At 39.5% G+C, this 19,791-nt stretch overlaps 3 protein-coding genes across 6 annotated transcripts; all 3 read right to left on the reverse strand.

Moving 5' to 3' along the window:
- Nucleotides 1-745: 745 nt before the first annotated feature.
- On the reverse strand, nucleotides 746-9,138 carry LOC103991438 (general transcription and DNA repair factor IIH subunit TFB4). Of its 4 annotated transcripts, none has more exons than XM_009410902.3 (12): nucleotides 8,868-9,138; nucleotides 8,647-8,752; nucleotides 8,400-8,533; nucleotides 8,044-8,317; nucleotides 7,918-7,964; nucleotides 6,881-6,918; nucleotides 6,755-6,800; nucleotides 5,562-5,615; nucleotides 5,386-5,454; nucleotides 4,554-4,630; nucleotides 1,970-2,065; nucleotides 746-1,023 (listed from the first exon to the last, which is right to left on the reverse strand). In XM_009410902.3, the coding sequence occupies exons 2-12, from the start codon at nucleotides 8,681-8,683 to the stop codon at nucleotides 951-953; spliced, it is 945 nt and encodes a 314-aa protein (XP_009409177.1). In that variant the 5' UTR covers nucleotides 8,684-8,752; nucleotides 8,868-9,138; the 3' UTR covers nucleotides 746-950. The 4 variants fall into 4 exon arrangements, with proteins under 4 accessions (XP_009409177.1, XP_009409178.1, XP_018683984.1 ...); XM_009410903.3 differs by having other exon boundaries at nucleotides 8,836-9,138; XM_018828439.2 differs by having other exon boundaries at nucleotides 8,647-8,801; nucleotides 8,868-9,003.
- Nucleotides 9,139-9,611: 473 nt separating this feature from the next.
- LOC135643774 (uncharacterized) lies at nucleotides 9,612-10,193 on the reverse strand. Its single transcript, XM_065161123.1, has one exon. The coding sequence runs from the start codon at nucleotides 10,191-10,193 to the stop codon at nucleotides 9,612-9,614; it is 582 nt and encodes a 193-aa protein (XP_065017195.1).
- Nucleotides 10,194-11,356: 1,163 nt separating this feature from the next.
- On the reverse strand, nucleotides 11,357-19,427 carry LOC135643658 (mitogen-activated protein kinase kinase kinase 1-like). The gene is made up of 8 exons (XM_065160912.1): nucleotides 18,075-19,427; nucleotides 16,553-16,628; nucleotides 16,285-16,347; nucleotides 15,751-15,908; nucleotides 14,578-14,653; nucleotides 14,422-14,481; nucleotides 13,259-13,366; nucleotides 11,357-11,774 (listed from the first exon to the last, which is right to left on the reverse strand). Exons 1-8 carry the CDS (start codon nucleotides 19,256-19,258, stop codon nucleotides 11,562-11,564), a joined length of 1,938 nt encoding a protein of 645 aa, XP_065016984.1. The 5' UTR covers nucleotides 19,259-19,427; the 3' UTR covers nucleotides 11,357-11,561.
- Nucleotides 19,428-19,791: the final 364 nt, after the last annotated feature.

Here is a 19,791-nt window from a genome sequence, read left to right on the forward strand (position 1 = left end):
ATGGCAGCAAGAATAGGTGTTCCCTTTCGATCTACATAGAGTCTGCCAAACTATATTTGACTGCCAAAGAAAAGCAATAGTGCAGTGCGGAAATAATATGGCTATGGATGGACATGTTCATATACTGGGATTTAGAATCCGTCGTGGCAGAGGGAACGAGTCCGGTGCTTACCAAGGTGGACTACGACTTCCGGAGGATTGACTCGTTGTTGTGAGCCTGGTCAACCAAGTCAACCGTGCCAAGTGTAAAGTTCGCCGCCAACTTCTTGCATCACACGCAGGTGATCCACCTGATGCCAAGTAGCGATTCTTGTTCTTCCACCTGGTGTCAAATGGTGGTGGTGTCTCTTCCCATGGTCACCGACTCCATGCTCGTTCCTGCCACCGAGAGTCAAACTTGGAAAGACGATCCACAAAGAGTGGGCACTTGCAGGACGGGGAAGATGCAACCCCCGATCGACCTGAGCGACGAGGGAGTGCAGGTCTTCGTCAGCTGCGACACACCTACAGACCTGCCAAGGGTGTAACGAAGAACCGTGGTGGTGGTCATGAAATCATGGTAAGAACAGCTTCCCAGTATCATATTAGACGTCTGCTTGTGACTTCCGATGCAAATGCAGCTCAAATGGGAGGCAGAGGCAGGGGATGTATGGTTGAACGGAACCGAAGACGTGATGAAGCAATTGCACTGGCACTCACCATCAGAACATACATACAATCTATGGCAAAAGGTGATTCATCTCCCTATCTTTAATCCACCACAAACGGTGATCAATTTCTAAACCTTGCAAGGTTCACAATAAAAATAAATCTTTGTTTGAAAAGCTTGTTCATCAATCCAGCAAAAAGAATTGTTCAGAAACAGCAGATTAGCCCTAGGAACTCTCATGTATTGAACGTCACAATGAACTTCAATAATACAGAGAATTCATGTGCATTTTGCCTCCTGCTCATGGCTGCACCTCTGAAGTTTTTCTCTTTCTATCCGCATTAGCATCGGTAGGCCCCTGACTGAAATCAGACCTGAGTTGTACCAACAAAATACAGCAAAGTTAGATCACAACCTGGTGAGCTAAATTGAGATGACACTTATTATATCGATGAGACTGATGAACAATATCAGCAATTCCTAAATTTGTCAAACATTACTGAAAAAATAGAGATAATGATTCGATGTAAGCTCGGCACCAAAGACTAGTTCACACTATCCAGGGCTTGTTCGGACATCAAGTCACGTTGGATTTGCGTACAAAAGAAAATTTTATTCATGTGATTCAATCATTCAGATAAGATTATTTTTCTTCATATTATCCTTATATGGTAAAATCTTCATCTATATACTTGCAGATGTTTCTGGTTCCATCTTTTAAGGTACAATGCCCATCCATCTTAATATCTTTATCTCAGCAACACTATATTTCAGACATGCTCCTTTTTTAACTACCCAACATATTAATATGTAAAACTGGTCATATACCCAAGCCATAATTTGCATGTCCCTTCTAACAGACTGAAAGGATAACCAGTAACCACGTAATACTGGCTAAAATAGACCATTACAACAAAGATCCATCATACAACTAATCTTGCAAAAACCTGATACCTGGAAATATGTATGTAATAATATATGTATGATCAGCACTGCCCTTTCATCATCACAAAGTTACAAAAATCTGGGAGCTTGTCCATGCATCAGAGTACAATTCATCAGAAGATTTGTCATTGCCACATGATTGTATATGCATGTTGTGCAATAAATAAGTCATACAGAAGGGAATGCCTAATTGCAGTGTGGCAATCTCAGCATGTGACATGAAAATCATGATGACGAAAGAAAAATGGGAAAAACAAATATATTCATGTGATCAACTGCTAATGCGGTTTATAAAAAAAACAAAAATCATATGTAAACGGTTTGCATTTTGAGTTTCTATAAGAGTGAAATTTATTTGTGTAAATTAATACTAACCCACAGGTGGAACACTTCTTGTGATGCTTGCAAAATATTGATAAACAAACTGAACATACATAGCCCATGTCAATTGTCTTTTTGTGGCAGAAACATCTACATGAACCAGAAAAATACTGAAATATATCAGAATATGTACAATTACATAAAACAAAACAAAAGTAATAATAATAATAATACATATGGGGGATGGTAATTGAGCACATTACATTCAGATGGGCATACATATTGCAATAGAATGGTTTATGTAAACAGCATGCCAAATGACAGAAATTAATATGTACAATTACATGAAACATGTCAGGACTGGTAATTGAGCACAATACTTATGTTCAGGTAGAAGTATATATTTGAATGGAAATGGTTTATGTAAATAATATACCAAATGATGGAAAAATAATTTCAAGCTTCCTAACATCCCAGGATTACACCAATATAGCATCAAATTTAACTGATGATCACTAAATACCAATATTGCAGTACATTCGTTCTCCAGAATTTTCACACCATCCACTATTTACACAAACTTGAAGAAATGGTAAGTCCTTTGTATAACCAAGCATTTCAAGATTATTTTAATTCATGTGAACCAACAATAATAACACTTATTTAGGTTGGTTATTCATGTACTAGTTCTCAATTTTGGTAAAATTTTCATATTGATTACCAAAGAAAATAATAAAACATCTGCAGAAGTCCCTTGGTTCATTTTTTTATTTGGGCAATGAATTGTTAACTAAAGTCTCTTGATTTGATGTTTGTATCTTTGTGCTAATCTATATGTGAGCCTGAATAGGCAGACAATGCATAGAAGCCATAAACGCATAAGTTGACACAATCATCTGTCTCAATACAGCTTATCAATTAGCAGAGACTAAAGAAAAAGACACTTGCAGAAAAGAAATATGGACCACCTCAAATTAATCATCTTGATGCATTAGAAAATTGGCAAGAAGAAACAATAATTGCTGAACCAAAATTGATCACATGGTAATTGTGAAGCTTGAGATATTTAACAGACAAATAACTAAGAAAGTAGGTGCCTTGTGCAATTTGAAAAATCATCTGTGACAAAGTTGGGGTGAAGTATCACTGCAGTAAAATATTAGATGATGAGTGAAGACAACAAGATATTGTAGTAAATATTAAATGTGCAACAGCAAGATCCATGGTAACAAACATCTCTATGTCAATGCCAGGTTACTGATACACTTACCAAGAATGCAGGGGAATATGGCTGCCAGCCTGCCACTTCAAAGGGAAAATCTAGCATGGAGGACCAAGCTAGATTGTTTAAGCGCAAAGGTTCATATACCATAAAACCATTTGCATATCGATCACATAAAAATATGGTAGAGATTCTTCACATCTGATTATATGTTACCCTAGGTAAATGATTTCAACATCATAAGTCAATTCATTAAAACATCACAGCTAGCTTAAATCTGTCTTTTGAGATTCTCAGCTGATAACTCCTCAAATTTATATACTTGTTCATATAACTTCATTTGTTGGTTAGACCGAAACCCCTATAGTTGACAACGCATTCCGATCATTTCTGTGTATTGTTTCTTCCCCATTTTGAATGATAGGATAGCATTACTTTCTGAGCAAACCATAAACCACCCAAACAGAAGAGTGTACATGGGTACCAGTCCAATCTTGTCTGCACCATAGTTAGTTACCATCACCAAGTGAATCCACTTATCCTTATACAAAAAGGTATAAGAATGGCATCATAAATCACAGAAATTCCTTTATCCTCGTGCTCAAGACATTATGAACACAGATAACCAATATTGAAGTAGAGAATTTTATGTTGCATTGGTGGTTGCGTTGATGGCATTAGTGATCATAAGCATTGCCAGATGCAAGGCTAGTGGTTGGTCATAATTGGCCAAATCAAATAATAGAACAGATTTTTTAAGATGATCAAGACATCAACCAGAACCAACACGATGAGCTAGAAATTGATCAGTGTTCTATGGATGTTGGTCAGGATTTCTGAAATCTGATGGAAATTAACCACGAATAGGCAAGATCGGCTGGGACTGACAGGACTGCAGGTATCAACTTGACCAGTCGGTTTAAGGTGGACCACCATGATTGAATAGAGACCAAACAGGATTGGCTCAGGATCACTCAAAATCCAACCGATCTCACCGAACCCAGAAAGATCAAAGATTTGGGATAGGACTCAACTAATTGTCTGGATACGCATCAGCCAGTTCATGAACCATAATAGCAGGTAGCAGGCTATTGCCAAAAGTGACATTGATAATAACAGTCATGGTAGTCCAGATATGAAAAATGATAGGAAGCCCTTGAAGCTAGAGCAGATTATTTTATGTCAAGCATATCAACAAAATACAAAGTCAGAATAGGCCAAGTATTTCTAGTTGTATCTATTCTCCTCTTTCTGAAAAGAGATACTTTGCATCCAAACAAGTTTTCAACCATAAGTTTCTTCTTTACAAAGCACCATCTGAGAAAATAAAACAATAAGTTGCATAATAAACAAAGACCCAAGGAAACAATATAGAAAAATAGGATTCATTCAGATGGAAAAGTTGCAAGCACATACGAAGCACGAAAATCAACTCCTGCAGGTTTAGGAAGTTGCAAAAAGTTGCGTGACTGCAAATCAGTTGCGAAAACGGCCTGCATATTTTTCACCAGAGGTCAAATAAACATGGTACGAGATGAGTAGAAAACATAAATAATTCATAGCTATCCCAGCCAATAAGATAACTAAAAATTACAGATCATAAACTGTAAATGCCATTAACTAAAAAATACTGATTATACTGCCACCAGTTAATCCCTTCAAATGCAGTAACATATTTGCTAAGTGTTCCCCTCAACTCTCTTAACAATATTCCAAAGTAAAGGTGGATATATATCAACATAATCACATTCAGAAAATAGCTAATTACAATCTATTAAACAAAAGCCTGTTAAAAAGTAAAATATTTAAGTCCATTGTTCGTTGAAACCACCATATTCAAAAAAGTATCCAGATGATGGATAGAAAAAATACTGGCAGCAACTAGAATGAAATCTCCTAAGGTACCCTTCATAGTTCATACAATTGTAGAATCTGTGATATCTTGATATAAAGTTATGTAAGTTGGCAAAAGTATCCATAACAGTTCACTAGTCAAATATGGTCACGGTATGATATCTACAAGTAGCAGTTATCTAGCAAGCACGACTAAAGTTCAAACGACAGTCATATGCAAGAAATAGTCTGATATCAGGTGAGTATGCGTTTATAACATTTATATCCTCTCCTGTAGAAGTAACTAAACAGAAATTTTCTTAACTTGTGCAACTTGTTACTTTTCCAACTCATTTAAAAGGATATTCCTCTCCTCTAGAAGTAACCAAACAGAAAAATAGAAGTAATAGCTTACCGAAAGGTATTGAAATAACCCATCCAACTGCTGTGGTTTCAGATAAACTCCACCAGTGATATAAGAAGCCTGTAAGTTAATTTATTGCAATAAACTCATTACAGTTGATAGTGCTGGAATTAAATTATAAAAAAACTGAGATTGCTACTGGAGCTTAAAGGACTGTATAAACTAACCTGTTGAAGAAAAGCAGAGTGTTGAACCCCCATGACACAGGAATCAATGGGTATCTGAGAGATCAATGATTTGTTCACTACTTTAATGAAGTAGTCACTTATCAAAAGCAAAGAATGCAAAATAATTGAAGTTCTGAACATTTTAAAAAATAATTTTATAAAGTAAACTTGAAATTGATAGGCTTAACAAAGTACATGATGCACATGTAAATCAATTCAAACAAAGTCAAGAAAAAGTGGCGTCAACACTATACGCAACCCCCCATTTGCTAAGATGAGAAGTGCAGGCCACTCCCCTGTTTTAAATTGACTTTGCTGCAGAGTGAAACTTACCAATGAGATTCTTTTGGAGGTGTGCAATGTTAGTTATAAAACTTTATTTTAAAATTAGTACAACCAGATGTTGCTCAGCTAACATAAGTGACAAAGTTTATAATAAAGTCCATAGCTTTTTCAAAGGTTGTTAAAAATCAGAAATATAAGCTTGAGTGAGACTTGTATTTTGGTAAGCTATTTACCCAAACCAGATTCAAAATGGTTCCATGCTTTGAAGTTTCATCAACCGAGCATCAGAATTTGCAACCTCATGTTGAACATGAATTCCTACATTGTTTTATCTCAAAATAAATCCTCATCTAGATCAGAGGATTAGTCGTATCTGACCACCAGTCAGTTTTCTAGAGTCCTGAAGTTTCATCCCACATTTTATTCTGAAGCACCTAGATAATCGGTCATATATCCTGGTTTGTTTTGTCAATTTAAAGAGAAAAGAAGGAGAAGATATAAAGATAATTCAGAAGATGCGTTTAATAGATTGTAAACCTGCAAAAGAATACCCTACAGAACTTCTAAGGAGAATGAAGTTAATTTGAATGAAGCTTAGAAGACTAGATGTACCATCCTTGTCTAAGTTGGCAGTTCAACAAACGTTTTGAAAAATCTAGATATAAAATAGTCAATCCAACAAATAAGATGCAGAAGCTTTCTACTGGTAATTATGAAAATAATGCAATAATAAAGAGAATGTCTCAGAAACCTAACTATAATGAATTTGCAATACTAGATCTATGAACCATATGTAACATAGACATGTTTTCAACAATCACCATGATATACATTTCAATATTATCAAATGATAAGTACAAATAGTGCAGATGAAATATTTCTATAATATTAATTTTGGCACAGCGTACCATGGAACGCTGCGCTGAGAATATTGCATTCATTACTGCAACATATCTGCCAATACTCCTCCTCAGAGATGAAACAAATATATAAGAAGGAATGCACAATATCACTATGTTTCATGGATAACATACTGTTCGGGTCCATCTGGAGATCCCTGCAGGCATAAAATCTGTCTGAAGACGTTAGAAACAATTTATACCATAATAAATAAATTACAGCTATTAAGCATTGAATGAATTAACCAGCAAATTACAACAATCGGAAAACTTAACTTGTGTTGGTGGAAACAACATATTAAAGCATACAAAGCTACAATTTTGCAACATCAGATGTTACCAATTTTAGGGAAAACAGAGCAGAATTCTTAAGCTCAAGCATATCCTTTTGAACAGCTAAAAGCAACTGTCTACTTCAACTATCTAATTCTATTACAATCACCTGGCTAAAGTTACACCAAGACATGTCAGTAACTTCTTAAATGACATTGAGAACTATAATAAAGATATTTTGAATTTCATCATCAAGAAGAAGACTGTTCTCACTAGTCCCAACTTTTGGCAAACTGTTGTCATGCATGGATGAAACCAAGAGCATGCCTAGGCAAACTACTCAATGGCATACTTGAGTGAAATGGCTCCCTGAGCTATCCTACGTCATGAGTATGCCAACCATGTCTCCCCGAGGACTACAAGGTTTTTCTTGTAAACACCAAGTCCTTTCATGCATGTCAAAATTTCTTAAGAGTTGATGGCACTATTGTCCAACTGTGTCAAAAGAAATAAGTGACATGTTCAAAACAGTTCTTCGATTAGCATAGTATTTTATAACCATAAAGTGGATCTATATTTCAACTAGCATAATATGCTCGTCTCATCTGATTACTTCTCCCTGTTTAATGAGATCTTAGCTTCACAGTTCAGAAAAATGAGTAAAGGCATTGAATATCCATGAATTATTTAATATCCCTGTAGTTTAATATCAAGAAGTTATGCTAACTTCAGAATATGAATAAAGACATCATGTCCCTTAAAGATGTATAAAATTACATATGCACAGAAAATTCTCTTCGCATTATCCAAACATGTTTTGGCTTCTATTATAACAAAGATATTTAAGAAGTAGCAAATCTTGTGAAAACAAGAAGAATAGAACAGAATGTTGAACTTACCCGAGGCTGTGGATGTCGAGCTCTGGATCTGAAAACCCTCTGTATATCTGTTCCACAATCAAGGACCATACACCCACAATAAAAAGAAAAAACATTTCAAAAAGCAAAGAAACCATCAAAGGATACAGCACAGTGCAAGAGAGAGCGATCCAGAGAGCAAGGAAGATACACCAGTGGCGACCACCTTGTCGGGGCTCTTCCCCTGGAGCCGGTCCTTGACCACAAACTCCTCCAACCTACGAAGAATCTCCGAACAGATGGCGGGCACACTCCCACATGCTGATCCCCCTCCACCGTCTCCCGAGTCGTAGATGTAGCCACAGGAGTTGACGCCGGTGGCAACAAGGACGACCTGGTTGAGCTGGTTGAGGAGGAGAAGGGAATTGAGCAATGGGATGACCTGGTAAAGACCGAATCTTGTGGTTAGAATTCAGGTCTTGATGGGATTCCTCACCATTCAGGCAGAGATTGGGAGGGCGTACATGATTAAGAAGCTTGGAGAAGGGGAGGGTGGTGGTGGGGTGGTGCGAGGAGGCGGAGTCGCCAGCGGCGGCAGCTGAGGACGCCCAGAAGAAGGGGTTAGCATCGAGGAGGACGACGATGAGACTGACGTCATCTGAAGGTTTGATAGGAGGAAGAGTAGGAGGAAGCCCATTAGAGATAGAAAAAGAGAGGCACAGCGCGCGAGAGAGAAAGAGAGACAGAGAGAGATGACGGAAACGGAGTTACCAGAATAGAGCTTGGAAGGAGCAGAAGCGGCGTTCATTTGCAAGTGGCGGCGAAGGGAATCTTTGCTGCGCCTGACGACGAAAAGGCCAATGACCCCTCGGACTCCCTATGAACGCGAGAGAATTCAACGCAGAATAGAGCGTCGCTTTGTGACACTATATACCATGTCAAAGACAATTTAACAAGCACCTGGCGATCAAAAACTATTGGCTTCCCGATACCTCTCAAGAATTGCTAATGGGGAACTCTTTTAGATGGATGGCAGCGGCAGAGGCAGCGACCAAGAGGTCGGTGGGACGGTGTCACCGTGGCGGCGGCGCCACCAACGTTGACGACGACGCACCCGTCGGCCGGCGGCTTGAGGTAGGAGCGGCGGAGAAGCCGGGCCGCGCACCGGTGCGGTGCGTCGGCGGCACAGAGATCGCAGCGGTGGCAGCGTCTGCGTCCGGGAGGCGCTTCGGCGGCGACGCAGATGGGTTTCGGAACCAAAGATCGCCGTTATGTAACTGCGAAATGGAATGAACCAGACGGACACTGTTGCTCCGACATGGAAACGGATTCGGGCGGAAGCGAACATTACCCGACCCGACCCGCTTTGCCCCCTGTCCCGTGTCGGTTGCCTCTGATACCTTGCGGTATCAGACGCATGACACTACAACACAGATACCTTCGCCAATTACGAGGTGGAGAAAGGGAGAGGAATGTGAAGCACAACAAAGAAGGAAAGATTAGATTGATCATAGCAGCATCAACACCCAGAGTGGTGGCTCACTAATTCTCAAGCAGTTTATACATGAATCATCAACAATTTACGTCCATCGAAGAGTTTCCTAAGCAACTTGGAAGCTGTTCCTGTTCATCATCGTCTGAACAAACTAGTCTTCACTGATGAAGATGAAGAATAGCATAGCCATCAGTGGCTCACATGATCACATCTCCTAAGGAAACTCCATCGACAAATCAAGCTAGAACACCACAGCACAGAGTTGCTGCTGCGGCAGCTGAGTCTGGAGGCCCCTGAGTGCAGCTCCACCACATCTCCTCTCCCACAAACTGTTCGATTCCTCACTCCTTGCAGCTCGCCTCAGCACCGGGAGCGGCGGGTCCATGTCGACAACGCTGATGCTAACTCCGGACGCACTGTGGTCGTCAGCTCCTTCCCCCGGGGATACCGGAGGGCTTGCACTCCTCCCCAGGAGAACCTTTGTGATCCTTATTAACTTGCTGCTCCCCCTGGAAGACCAAGAACCACTCCTGGTTGAGGAAGTGGTGGCTGAGGAGGAGGAGGAGGTGGAGGAGGAGGAGTCGTGAGAAGATGGCCTGCATCTCTTTATCTGGCCCATCCAGCTGATTCGCGGCGACGACAGGGTGAAGGACAAGGAGCCGATGCGGAACAGGCGCTTCTGCTTCGAGTGAGAAGAGGAGTAAGAGGTTTTGTCAGTCGGAGCTGATCTCTTTGGGGTGTCTTCTGTTGGGGAAGGTCTGAAGCAGCATGAGGGGTTGAAGGAGCTTATGTGGTGGTGGTGAGTGCCGCGGTGGTTGCCCATGAGGAAGAGCCACAATCGGGCGGAGAAGGGGCGGTGGACGGCGTGCTAAATAGGAGATTGGAAGTCTGCATTCGGTCAATGGGAAGTGTGGAATTTGTGGGCTTCAGTAGTACAATAACTTGTCTTGAACGTTCAGAATCAATATTAATATACAAAATCTTTTGCTATGAGGATGACAAGAACAAAGTTGTCAATTTTGGATCCGCAAATTTCCCTTTCATGCACCGATCAAGACTTCGAAGCAGAACCATTCAATGTGGCAATCCACGGAGATGACATGAGACGGCCTATTGGTGCGCACTGCAGTGTTTCTTACGTCCATTTGCCCACATTGACTTCCAAGCTCACCTTGGCTTCATTGGCTAGTAGAACCGAAACAGTCAGCTCTGATACCTCAGCATGGCATTGGCTCCAACCCTGCAATTCCTCTGTTTCTTCACCGTCCCCCAGTATTTCATTTTAGTTGATGCCAACAAGTATTACACTTTGAAATCAGGAAAACGATGTTACTTTGAGAGAATCTTTTGTTTTAAGAAGACTCAGTCATGTCTAAAATCCTTCAGATCATACATCATATAGAGTTCTTGACCACACCAGGAAGATAGATCTCGTCTCTTCGGAATCAAACACCAAGGAGAATACACTCTCCAGTTAAAGGTGACACCATTAATGGAGCTTTACCAGTCTTACAACACTGGTCTGTTCATGATCAACACCACTGTAGACCACAGCAGGTAAAAGCTATGAAAAGACTCATGGAAGAAGACTCGTCAAAACGTGTGAAGAGGATACAGGGACGACTTGACCCCGTCAAATGGCGAGACTGCGTATTCATGACTTCACATGATTCAAGAGATGCAGGAACTTTTTCTTTTTGTTCTCCCCCCAAAGAAGGTCTCCTTTTCTTTCTAGTTTTCATACGGTACTGTTGTATTCAAATGTTTCCCACATTGCACGAGTCAGATGGAGCATGTTTTTCTTCTCCATCGTCAATATAATATATGGTATCATAAAGAAAATGAGTAAAGGATCTTTTGATTCGAGAACACAGGAGAATGTGCTTCAGGAAGCAAGGAACACAGACGAGTATGTAAAAGAACAGGGAAGAGACTTGTGTTTGTGCCATCATCATTCAAAGAATCATCCACAAAGAAACAGAGATATAGACAAGCTTCATTTATTTGTTATTGTATGCAATTGTATGACATGTACACCTGTAGCTTTGCAAGAATGCAATGAAGAAACTTTTGAACTACATCATTACTATGTGAAGCTCAGAATCATGCTCAAAATGAGGGTAAAGGAACCAATATACATACAACAAGCACCCTGAAAATGGGGGTGCATGATTAAAATTCTTTACTCTTCTTAAATTTCTTTGTGAAGATGCGAAGAGGACTTCGGATCGGTAGAAATTGGCAGTGACCTCTTCACAAATGGGTGCTCTAGTAATTGTGAAGCAGATGGCCGATCATCTGGATTAACTTTTACACACTTGCTGATGAAATCGCGAGCATCTCTCGATAAGTAGTTTGGTATAGGAGGCTGTTCACCGTGGCCGATCTTAAACAAAGCTTGTGTCTGCAAATCAGGAATAGACTAACTTTAAAAAGTACACTGAGAGTTGAGAAAAGAACGTTTCGGTAGGGCTAATCTTTAAAGACATGAATATAGTGGAACCAGCAAGTTTTGGAAGTCAAAAACCACAAATGGAATTACCACTCTATTTAAAAGTCGGTTATCATCAAGCAGGCAAGCTATCACTACAATCAGCTCGCGGGGAAAAGGAGGCCTACATTTATGCATTTTTTTTTGTTATATATTCTATCACTTAACCATGCAAAACTCTATAAAGAAAGCTTTCTAATAATACATGACAGATAAGTATATAATGAACACGCAAACATGGAATAGTTTTCGGACGAAATTTATCTTGTTATTTAACATCTTTAGAGAAAACAGGTTTATCTGAAAATACTACTACATGGAACTTTTTACATTATTAAACCTGGCTAAGTGCAACATCATCAGTCAAACTAGGATCCATCACATCCCTTCTCATTGTTTGGTATTTCTCTCCGTCTCATATCACTAATCTGAAAATACTACTACCAGACTTGACTGCTCTAAGAGGCGGTTTGCTGTTTGCACTGGCCGATGTATGTACAGATGGATGAGATAGACTAGTTTTTATATGCTCAATATGCAGAAAATGATCTCAATTTTGTTATATTTCAGAAGACTAGCTTGATGACACAGTATAAGGCTAAACTGATTTAGGAAGTTTCACCCCATACATGGAGCTAGGAGGACATACAGAAACAAACATATGTGCATCACAAAGCCATTACTAAATTTAAAAAAAAATCAGGGAATTGATCTGGCATGTTCTTATCTCTAAACTAAAGTTTCATATCAGCAAATCATTTCAAATGGGTCCATCTTGCACTATAATTTTCCTTGCATTTGCCTGTATCATGTGACTAAATTGCTTTTGAACAACTACTCTTATACAAATTACAACTAAAACTTAAGGCTTTGCTACACTGCATATTCATTGGAATTCCTTCCGGTGTTAACAAAAGGAGTGCCGCAAAGGGTCCCCAAGAAAGTCTCTTGCTGAGATCAAGGCAATCACATAAAAACACCTGTTAGATGAGGGTGGGAAAATTAAGCTTTATCTTCTCTCCATTGGGAAACTTCTGGGACCCAAAGCATTACTGTAACAAAGAGTGAGCCCACGCATAAGACGCTCATCAATAAGGTGTTTGGGGAGTTCAACTTCAGACAAATGCAACCTATATTTATCTTGTAAATCTTCTCTTACTTCATCTTCCCACCTCTGTTGATCTTAAAGTTGTTTCTGAGTTATCTTCAACTTAGCACCTAATACTAATTATTTATTTAAAATCTTCAAGCTATATCTAATTTTCTTCAGAATTACAGATAGTTGAAGTGTTGAACACATCTGTTGTTCTGTTAAGGAATCAAGACAAAGATTCAACCTGAATCATATGAGAAACATAAACCAAAAATCAACTTCTTGTGATCCATGAATCACTCACCCACTCAAGACTAGGATAAGGAATCTGTCGTGTCAGCATCTCTAGAACAGTGCACCCAAGGCTCCATATATCACAAGCAGGTCCGTATGTCTTTTTAGGGTTAACAACCTGAAAATGATTGCATCTCAATGAGCTGAAACTCTTATAAATATCCAACAATATTTAAGATTAAAAAAAAGTTGAACGCTTGTGCATATCCATCATCATTTGAAGACAAAACTTGAAAAAACATAACAAAATGGCATTCTCTGCACAGACGAAAAAGAATGGCAACAGATTTTGTATTTTTAGAATACTAATAAAGAAAAGGTTTCCTAAGAGGACAACTACAACCAGGTGATCTTAAGGTCATTTACCACCTAGCACACCAGAATATCACATCGTGTACCACAAAGAACCAGCCATAGGTAAGTAGAGATGTTAAATGAAGATGAATCCATAGTCGTCAATATAGATGTTGTTTTGATCTCATTCATGACTTTGCAACATGTGTCTGTTGTTATTTTTCATGTATTTGGTGTACCGCTCTGTGCTTACATGCACCATGCCAAACCATGTATATTTTCTTTCCCTTAATTCTTATAGGTGTTGATCAACATAGAAACAGTTTCTAATAAACCAAAATTAGGTGTCATCTTTCCTTCTGTTGGAGGTTTGTATTCTCAAAAATATCATATGCAAGGAATTAACTTAATATAGACTGGTCTGACCAAAAACCATTACCAGATCATATAGGTCGTACCCATTGGTAACTAAATTTCTTATTATTTTATCTGGTGACACTGGCTGGTTGTCAAACTCATATATCATAATTAGTATGGTAAGTGGTGCCTGTTCTTCTATTCCTCATCTTCTCACAATTTCACTTTTCTTTTTATCTCTGGTTTCTGCTGTTGACTAGTTTATGCAGCAACAACACCCGTCCATGTATGTTGGTGGTTGGCATGTCCATGAGGTGATATGGAAATTCCTACTTGCAAACTCCAATTTCGTATAAACAGCACTCTCTGTACTAATTTAACTTGATATATAGATTGGGTGGGATGACAAATGTGATACAAGGTTATGACCATGTACTGTTACAATTTGGAAAATAGACCAATTTCATCAAATCACTTACAGTATAGTATTTGCAGCATTATAAAAGAAAAGATGGGCTTTACCTCAGGAGCCATCCAGTAAACACTACCTTTGCACGATTTGAGCATGTCGAACTTAGTTATCTGAAATTGTAAACAGCAGCAATGAATATGTGTTCACCATAAAGCTTTCAGACCTTCAAACTGCCGCATGTAAAAGAAAAAGCATAAAAAACCAACCTCCTTTGCCAATCCAAAATCAGCAAGTTTTACAGAACCATTTGCATGAACCAATATGTTAGCACATTTTATATCTCTGACAAAAGGAAAGGATAATCTTAGGAACTGCATTATACAAAATAGGAATGAAACTGATGAAGACATTCTATAAAATTAATATTATCACATGATTGAGACTCTTTAAGGATAAAATATGCCATTTAGTCTTCACCTCCAATATTTATCTATGTTAGGAACTCTGGCAAGAAACTAGTACAGAATGACCTTTTACACATGTAATGAGCACCAAGATCCAAACAGTATGTACATCCAGTGCATATAGTTTCTTTTTAAGGCATACAACCATTCTCAAGAGCTTCATGGTTCACCAAATATGCAACACTGATAAACTAAAAAAAAAAAACATATACACACAACACCAAGTCAGTATATTAACTTTTTACGATATGAACTGTGAAGTGCATATGGCTTAAGTTTGTCATATCAAATTAGCTGATGACAGAAGTAGCTACAGCTTTAACTAGGCTCTCAATTTCTCAATTGCAGATGTTTTAGATCGTCTAATTTCAATTTTTAACTGGTGTTCTTGCACTACGTGGCTGTATCGTGCAACTCATATTATTCTTCACTTTCTAGAGTTTGGCTCAGAGTAACATGAAAAGTTAACAATCTCAAATATTTTTCCAGACCAGCTATGATGTCTAGAATTGTTGTGCCAAATGACATCAATTGATTTTTTTCCTTTTTTCATTGGCGTGTCAGTCATAAGATGTGCATGCTACAAAGCTAAGCATAGTAGAGCCAAGCAACAATCCATAAGCATGAAGAAATAATTGATGACCCACGTCAAATAACTATGAGCAGAGTATTGGGCTAGCAAATGTGTGTTTCACTGCTTGTACTGGTTCAGGATTCTGGAAACAAAATCATGTTCTGTCTCTTATGAAGATGATGACATTAAAATGCAACAAAAATCACAGGCTCTTTTATTTTTTGTTGACTGAACCACTACACTTAACCAACCTGATTCTCATAATTAAAAATTCCTTCAGATCTACAGCCAAAACGATTATCATGTTTACATATAATCTAATAATGGAAGTATGCATGAAGACAAACAGTAGAACACAGAAGCTTCAAGGAGAATTCCACAAGTAAAAACAATTGCATCACCTGTGCACTACATTTCGCTCATGAAGATAATTTAAACCGTGCAGAATCTGCCATGTGTATGCAGAAACTTGGGTATCTCGTAGATGATACTTCTGATATAGAGATGCAAGGGAACCTTGTGTGACAAGTTCAAGGAAGATGAACAGTTTTGACTCCTCCTGCAATACAATCCATAAATTAAGTTACAGATGTAGGGACACATGAATTTCTCAATGAAATAAGGAAAAAAAGTGGTGCTCACTCATCTTCTAATAGAATCAAAATCATGATTCCAATAACAGAAGAAGAATTGAAAACAAAAGGTTCAGAAAATGTAATTTATCTTGGTATTCATTACTGCACTTTGTATGAGCTGCAAAAGGAATTAATTTCCAGGTGTGCCATACATATTATATCAAAAAATAAAACCATATAAAATTTGGAAAAAAACTGACAGGTGTTGCATGTAAACTGTTCCATTTCCAGATTGCATTACACAACTCTTATCCAAGGTCAAAACACTTGAATCTATAATCAGATCAGAAAACAAATTACCTTGTCCGTTCCATAATACTGGACTATGTTTTCATGTTCAAATTGGCTTAAAAGTGCAACCTCCTGAAAGAAATAAGTAGAAGAAGTTCCTCAGCAACATAATCGATAAACTAGATGAACATTCAATTAGCATTTTAGGAAGTGAAAAGAGATCCACCAAACATCTAAAACTGAAGTAAAAATAAAAAAGGTTGCAAATAGTATCAAGTACAGCAAAAGCTAAGGCAATAATAGGTAGACAATCACATAGATATTGACATTATTCTACCTGTTCAAGTTGAAGTGGTGCATTAATTCCTTGGTCGAGCAACGAAACTTCTTTGATAGCAAAAAATACACCATCACTGTAGAGATGCAACATATATATGATCAGCAAATAATATAACAGTTTAACCCCACTTAGTCTAAAAGGAGATGAAAGATATGGAGAATTGGTATCATCAAGGTTTGTCGTACCGTACCGTACCGACGTTTTGACTCGGGCTCGGTACGGTATGGTACCGGTGTACCGGGTGGTATATCAGGGCATACCGAACGGTACACCCTGGTGTACCGAATAATTTTATACTTTTCATATTGTAGCAGTGCTACAGTATAGTACTGTAGCACTATAGCGATACCGGACGGTCCACGTACCGGTAACCTGTCGAACCGGTACATACCGCCCGGTACGGGCGGTACACTTCGGTATGGCAAACCTTGGGTATCATAGTCGACCCGGGCGGTACACTTCGGTATAGCAAACCTTGGGTATCATAGTCGATCCATGCATCATGAGAGGCTTAAGTATAAAGGATTATCTGTCAATAGGACTAAATGACACATCATGACATGGAGCCACCATTCACATACACCATGGTAGAGTCTCATTTTGTGGAGTCTCATTTTGTGGATTTATGCTGATCCTTCACAAGGACCTCAAGACCTTAAAGTTGGAAAGATTGTAACATCCCGATTAAATCTCAAATTAGAAGTGGGCATAGATTTGAATTGACTTATAAAAATGGTTGTACTACTATTAGTTTAAGCTTAAACATTTTGGATTAGTGATTTAACAAAGTTAATGGATCATGTATCTCATTAGACCAGATAGTGAGAAAGGCATAAAATCATTATAAGAATTACATTCTACCAAACTCAAAAACAAATTAAGCAGGAAGAACTTATCAAGGGAAGTAAAATTGACTAGATATTTCTCATCATTTGCAAGCAAAAAGAAAAAAAAACATAGTTCAAAGCAAGCAACAATTGTGCATGTCACTACCCAAGGTTTAGAGGTTCAGTTGACTGAATTATAAGGACAGTACAGACCATCATCAAAAATTTGTTTTACCAATTCTTGGATCCCATCTTGTTGAAAGTCAATGTGATAGGGTGGTAACTATCATCACATGGAGGCAGATTTGACGGTCATTTAGATTGCTCAAGTCGATAATTTTGGGCTTCATTTTTAACTTTTGACGCCGTCATTGCTAATTCTAGATTTGCAAATAAGAAATCAAAATATAGTGGGAGCAAGTTAGTGTCAGACAGTTTATGGTAATTTTAAGTGAGGTCCTAGCCAAGTCTGAGTTGAGACTAGTTTGAATTTGAGATTAAATCATGGTTTCATAGGGATGATTAGTATGACAATCATAATGTGCCAAAGAATGGATAATGTGAAATATCAAAGAACATAGTGATGACCAATAAAGGCAATGGTAACACAGTTAGTATGCAGCATTAAGAATCTAAGGTAAAAGCATAAGTCCAGTAAATTCTAAGGTTTGCAATTTTCCGTTACTACTTACTCGCTGATTCCTTCATATACCTTCCCATAGGAACCACTCCCTAGAAGAACACCTCGCATCCATGACTTGATTTTTCTCTTGAATTTTCCATTTGGTGAGATTTTGAACATCGTTTTTGTAGTCATACTATGTGTATCATCATCATTCATCGGCGAGTACGATGACATCCCAGTGAAGCCATCCAAGGTCTCCCCTAACCTCAGCTCCTCAAACTCTTCCTCTCCGACTGCTTGTCCTATCAGATCTCTTTCGTCCTCTTCATCCACATCGACGGTTAAGCTTGAGGACTTCCTTGGACTTGCACCAAATTCGCCAGCCTCCTCATCCGGAGCGAAAGACCTAACTATATCCCAAGCTGAGCCCATCCTGTCAATGGCTGGCAGTGACATGGATGGAGGCGGCGGCAGCGCCAGTGGGGGAGTGGGCAGCATCGAATTTATCTGCGACGATAAAAGAATTGCTGTTGGCGTAAAAACAGGTGGTCGAACAACTTGAATTCCTTCATCTCCTCCCCCAGATATAGGAGATGGACAGGAATTCTTTACAGCTTCATCATCCGCAACTGCAATTTCATCCATGGAACTATCACAGGAATTTTTCACAGGTGTGGCCTCCTCCACATCCTGACGTCTTGTGGCTTCTTCGATGGACGGGGAAGAGCGAACAGTAGGAGATGAATCCGGCACCAAGATGCGAGATTGAGATGCAAGGGTGGGATTTTGACGGGTTGGGCTATCCGTATGGAAAATCGGGGATCTCTTGTGGAGGAGGTCGGAGGATGATCGCACCTTGCGAGCCTCCCAGGCGAGGAGAGGAATGGCGAAATCTTCAGGGCCGGACAGGCCTAGGGTGCGGCAGAGACTGTCCACCTCGCCATCGATGCTACCCGCAATCCGGAAGCTCGTCTGGTTGGAGTAAGGAAGGTCGAGTGAACGGGTGGGCCGAAGAGCGGCCGACTCGTCCGACAAGGCATGACAAGAAGAACAGGAAGAGGAGGAGGAGGAGGACCATGAGACGCCACCGGCAGCCATCCCGTAGTCGAAGTTCTTGGCGGCGTTGCGTCGCTCCAGCCGTCGCTGTCGTCCCTCCTCCTCCTGCTTCTGCCGCCGCTGCTGCTGCTGCTTCGAGTCCATCCCCCCGCGCCCCAATCGAAAGGCGCCTTCTTTACGGCCGAGGAACAACATGGTTGCAGGATGAACCAAAATCCATCACAAAAAGAAATACGAAAAAGGATACGTTAAAGTTCTTGAAGCTCATGGAGTCGAAAAAGAACACAATACTTGGAGCAGGGGAAGAGCAGAAAAGAGTGAAAGGATCGAAACAGGAGAGGAAAGGAATGGAATTAAGATCAAAGATTTCATCTTTCGGATTATAAAGCTTGGAATCGATGATGATGTGTGGGTTTTGGTTTTGGAAACCCGCGGTCTCAACAGTGCCGTTGGTTGACTACCACTAAGGCACGCGAAGGTGACTCGGGGACAGAGACAGACCGATTCATCTCATCTCATGGCGCCGACAGTCTTCTCATTCTTTCGCAGCCCGATTCATCTCATCTTATGGCATCGATCGCCGTCTCCAGACTCACCAAAAGTTCAGCGACTACGTACCAAGCTTCCTCTTTTCATATCAGTACACGGTGCATTAATGCTCACAGAAGGATAGATGCATCAGAAACTGCTGCAGGTCATTCGTATTTGAGATGCATTTCTCGGGCCAC

Source organism: Musa acuminata, chromosome BXJ3-7 (assembly GCF_036884655.1).
Source record: "Musa acuminata AAA Group cultivar baxijiao chromosome BXJ3-7, Cavendish_Baxijiao_AAA, whole genome shotgun sequence".
Lineage (NCBI taxonomy): Eukaryota > Viridiplantae > Streptophyta > Magnoliopsida > Zingiberales > Musaceae > Musa > Musa acuminata.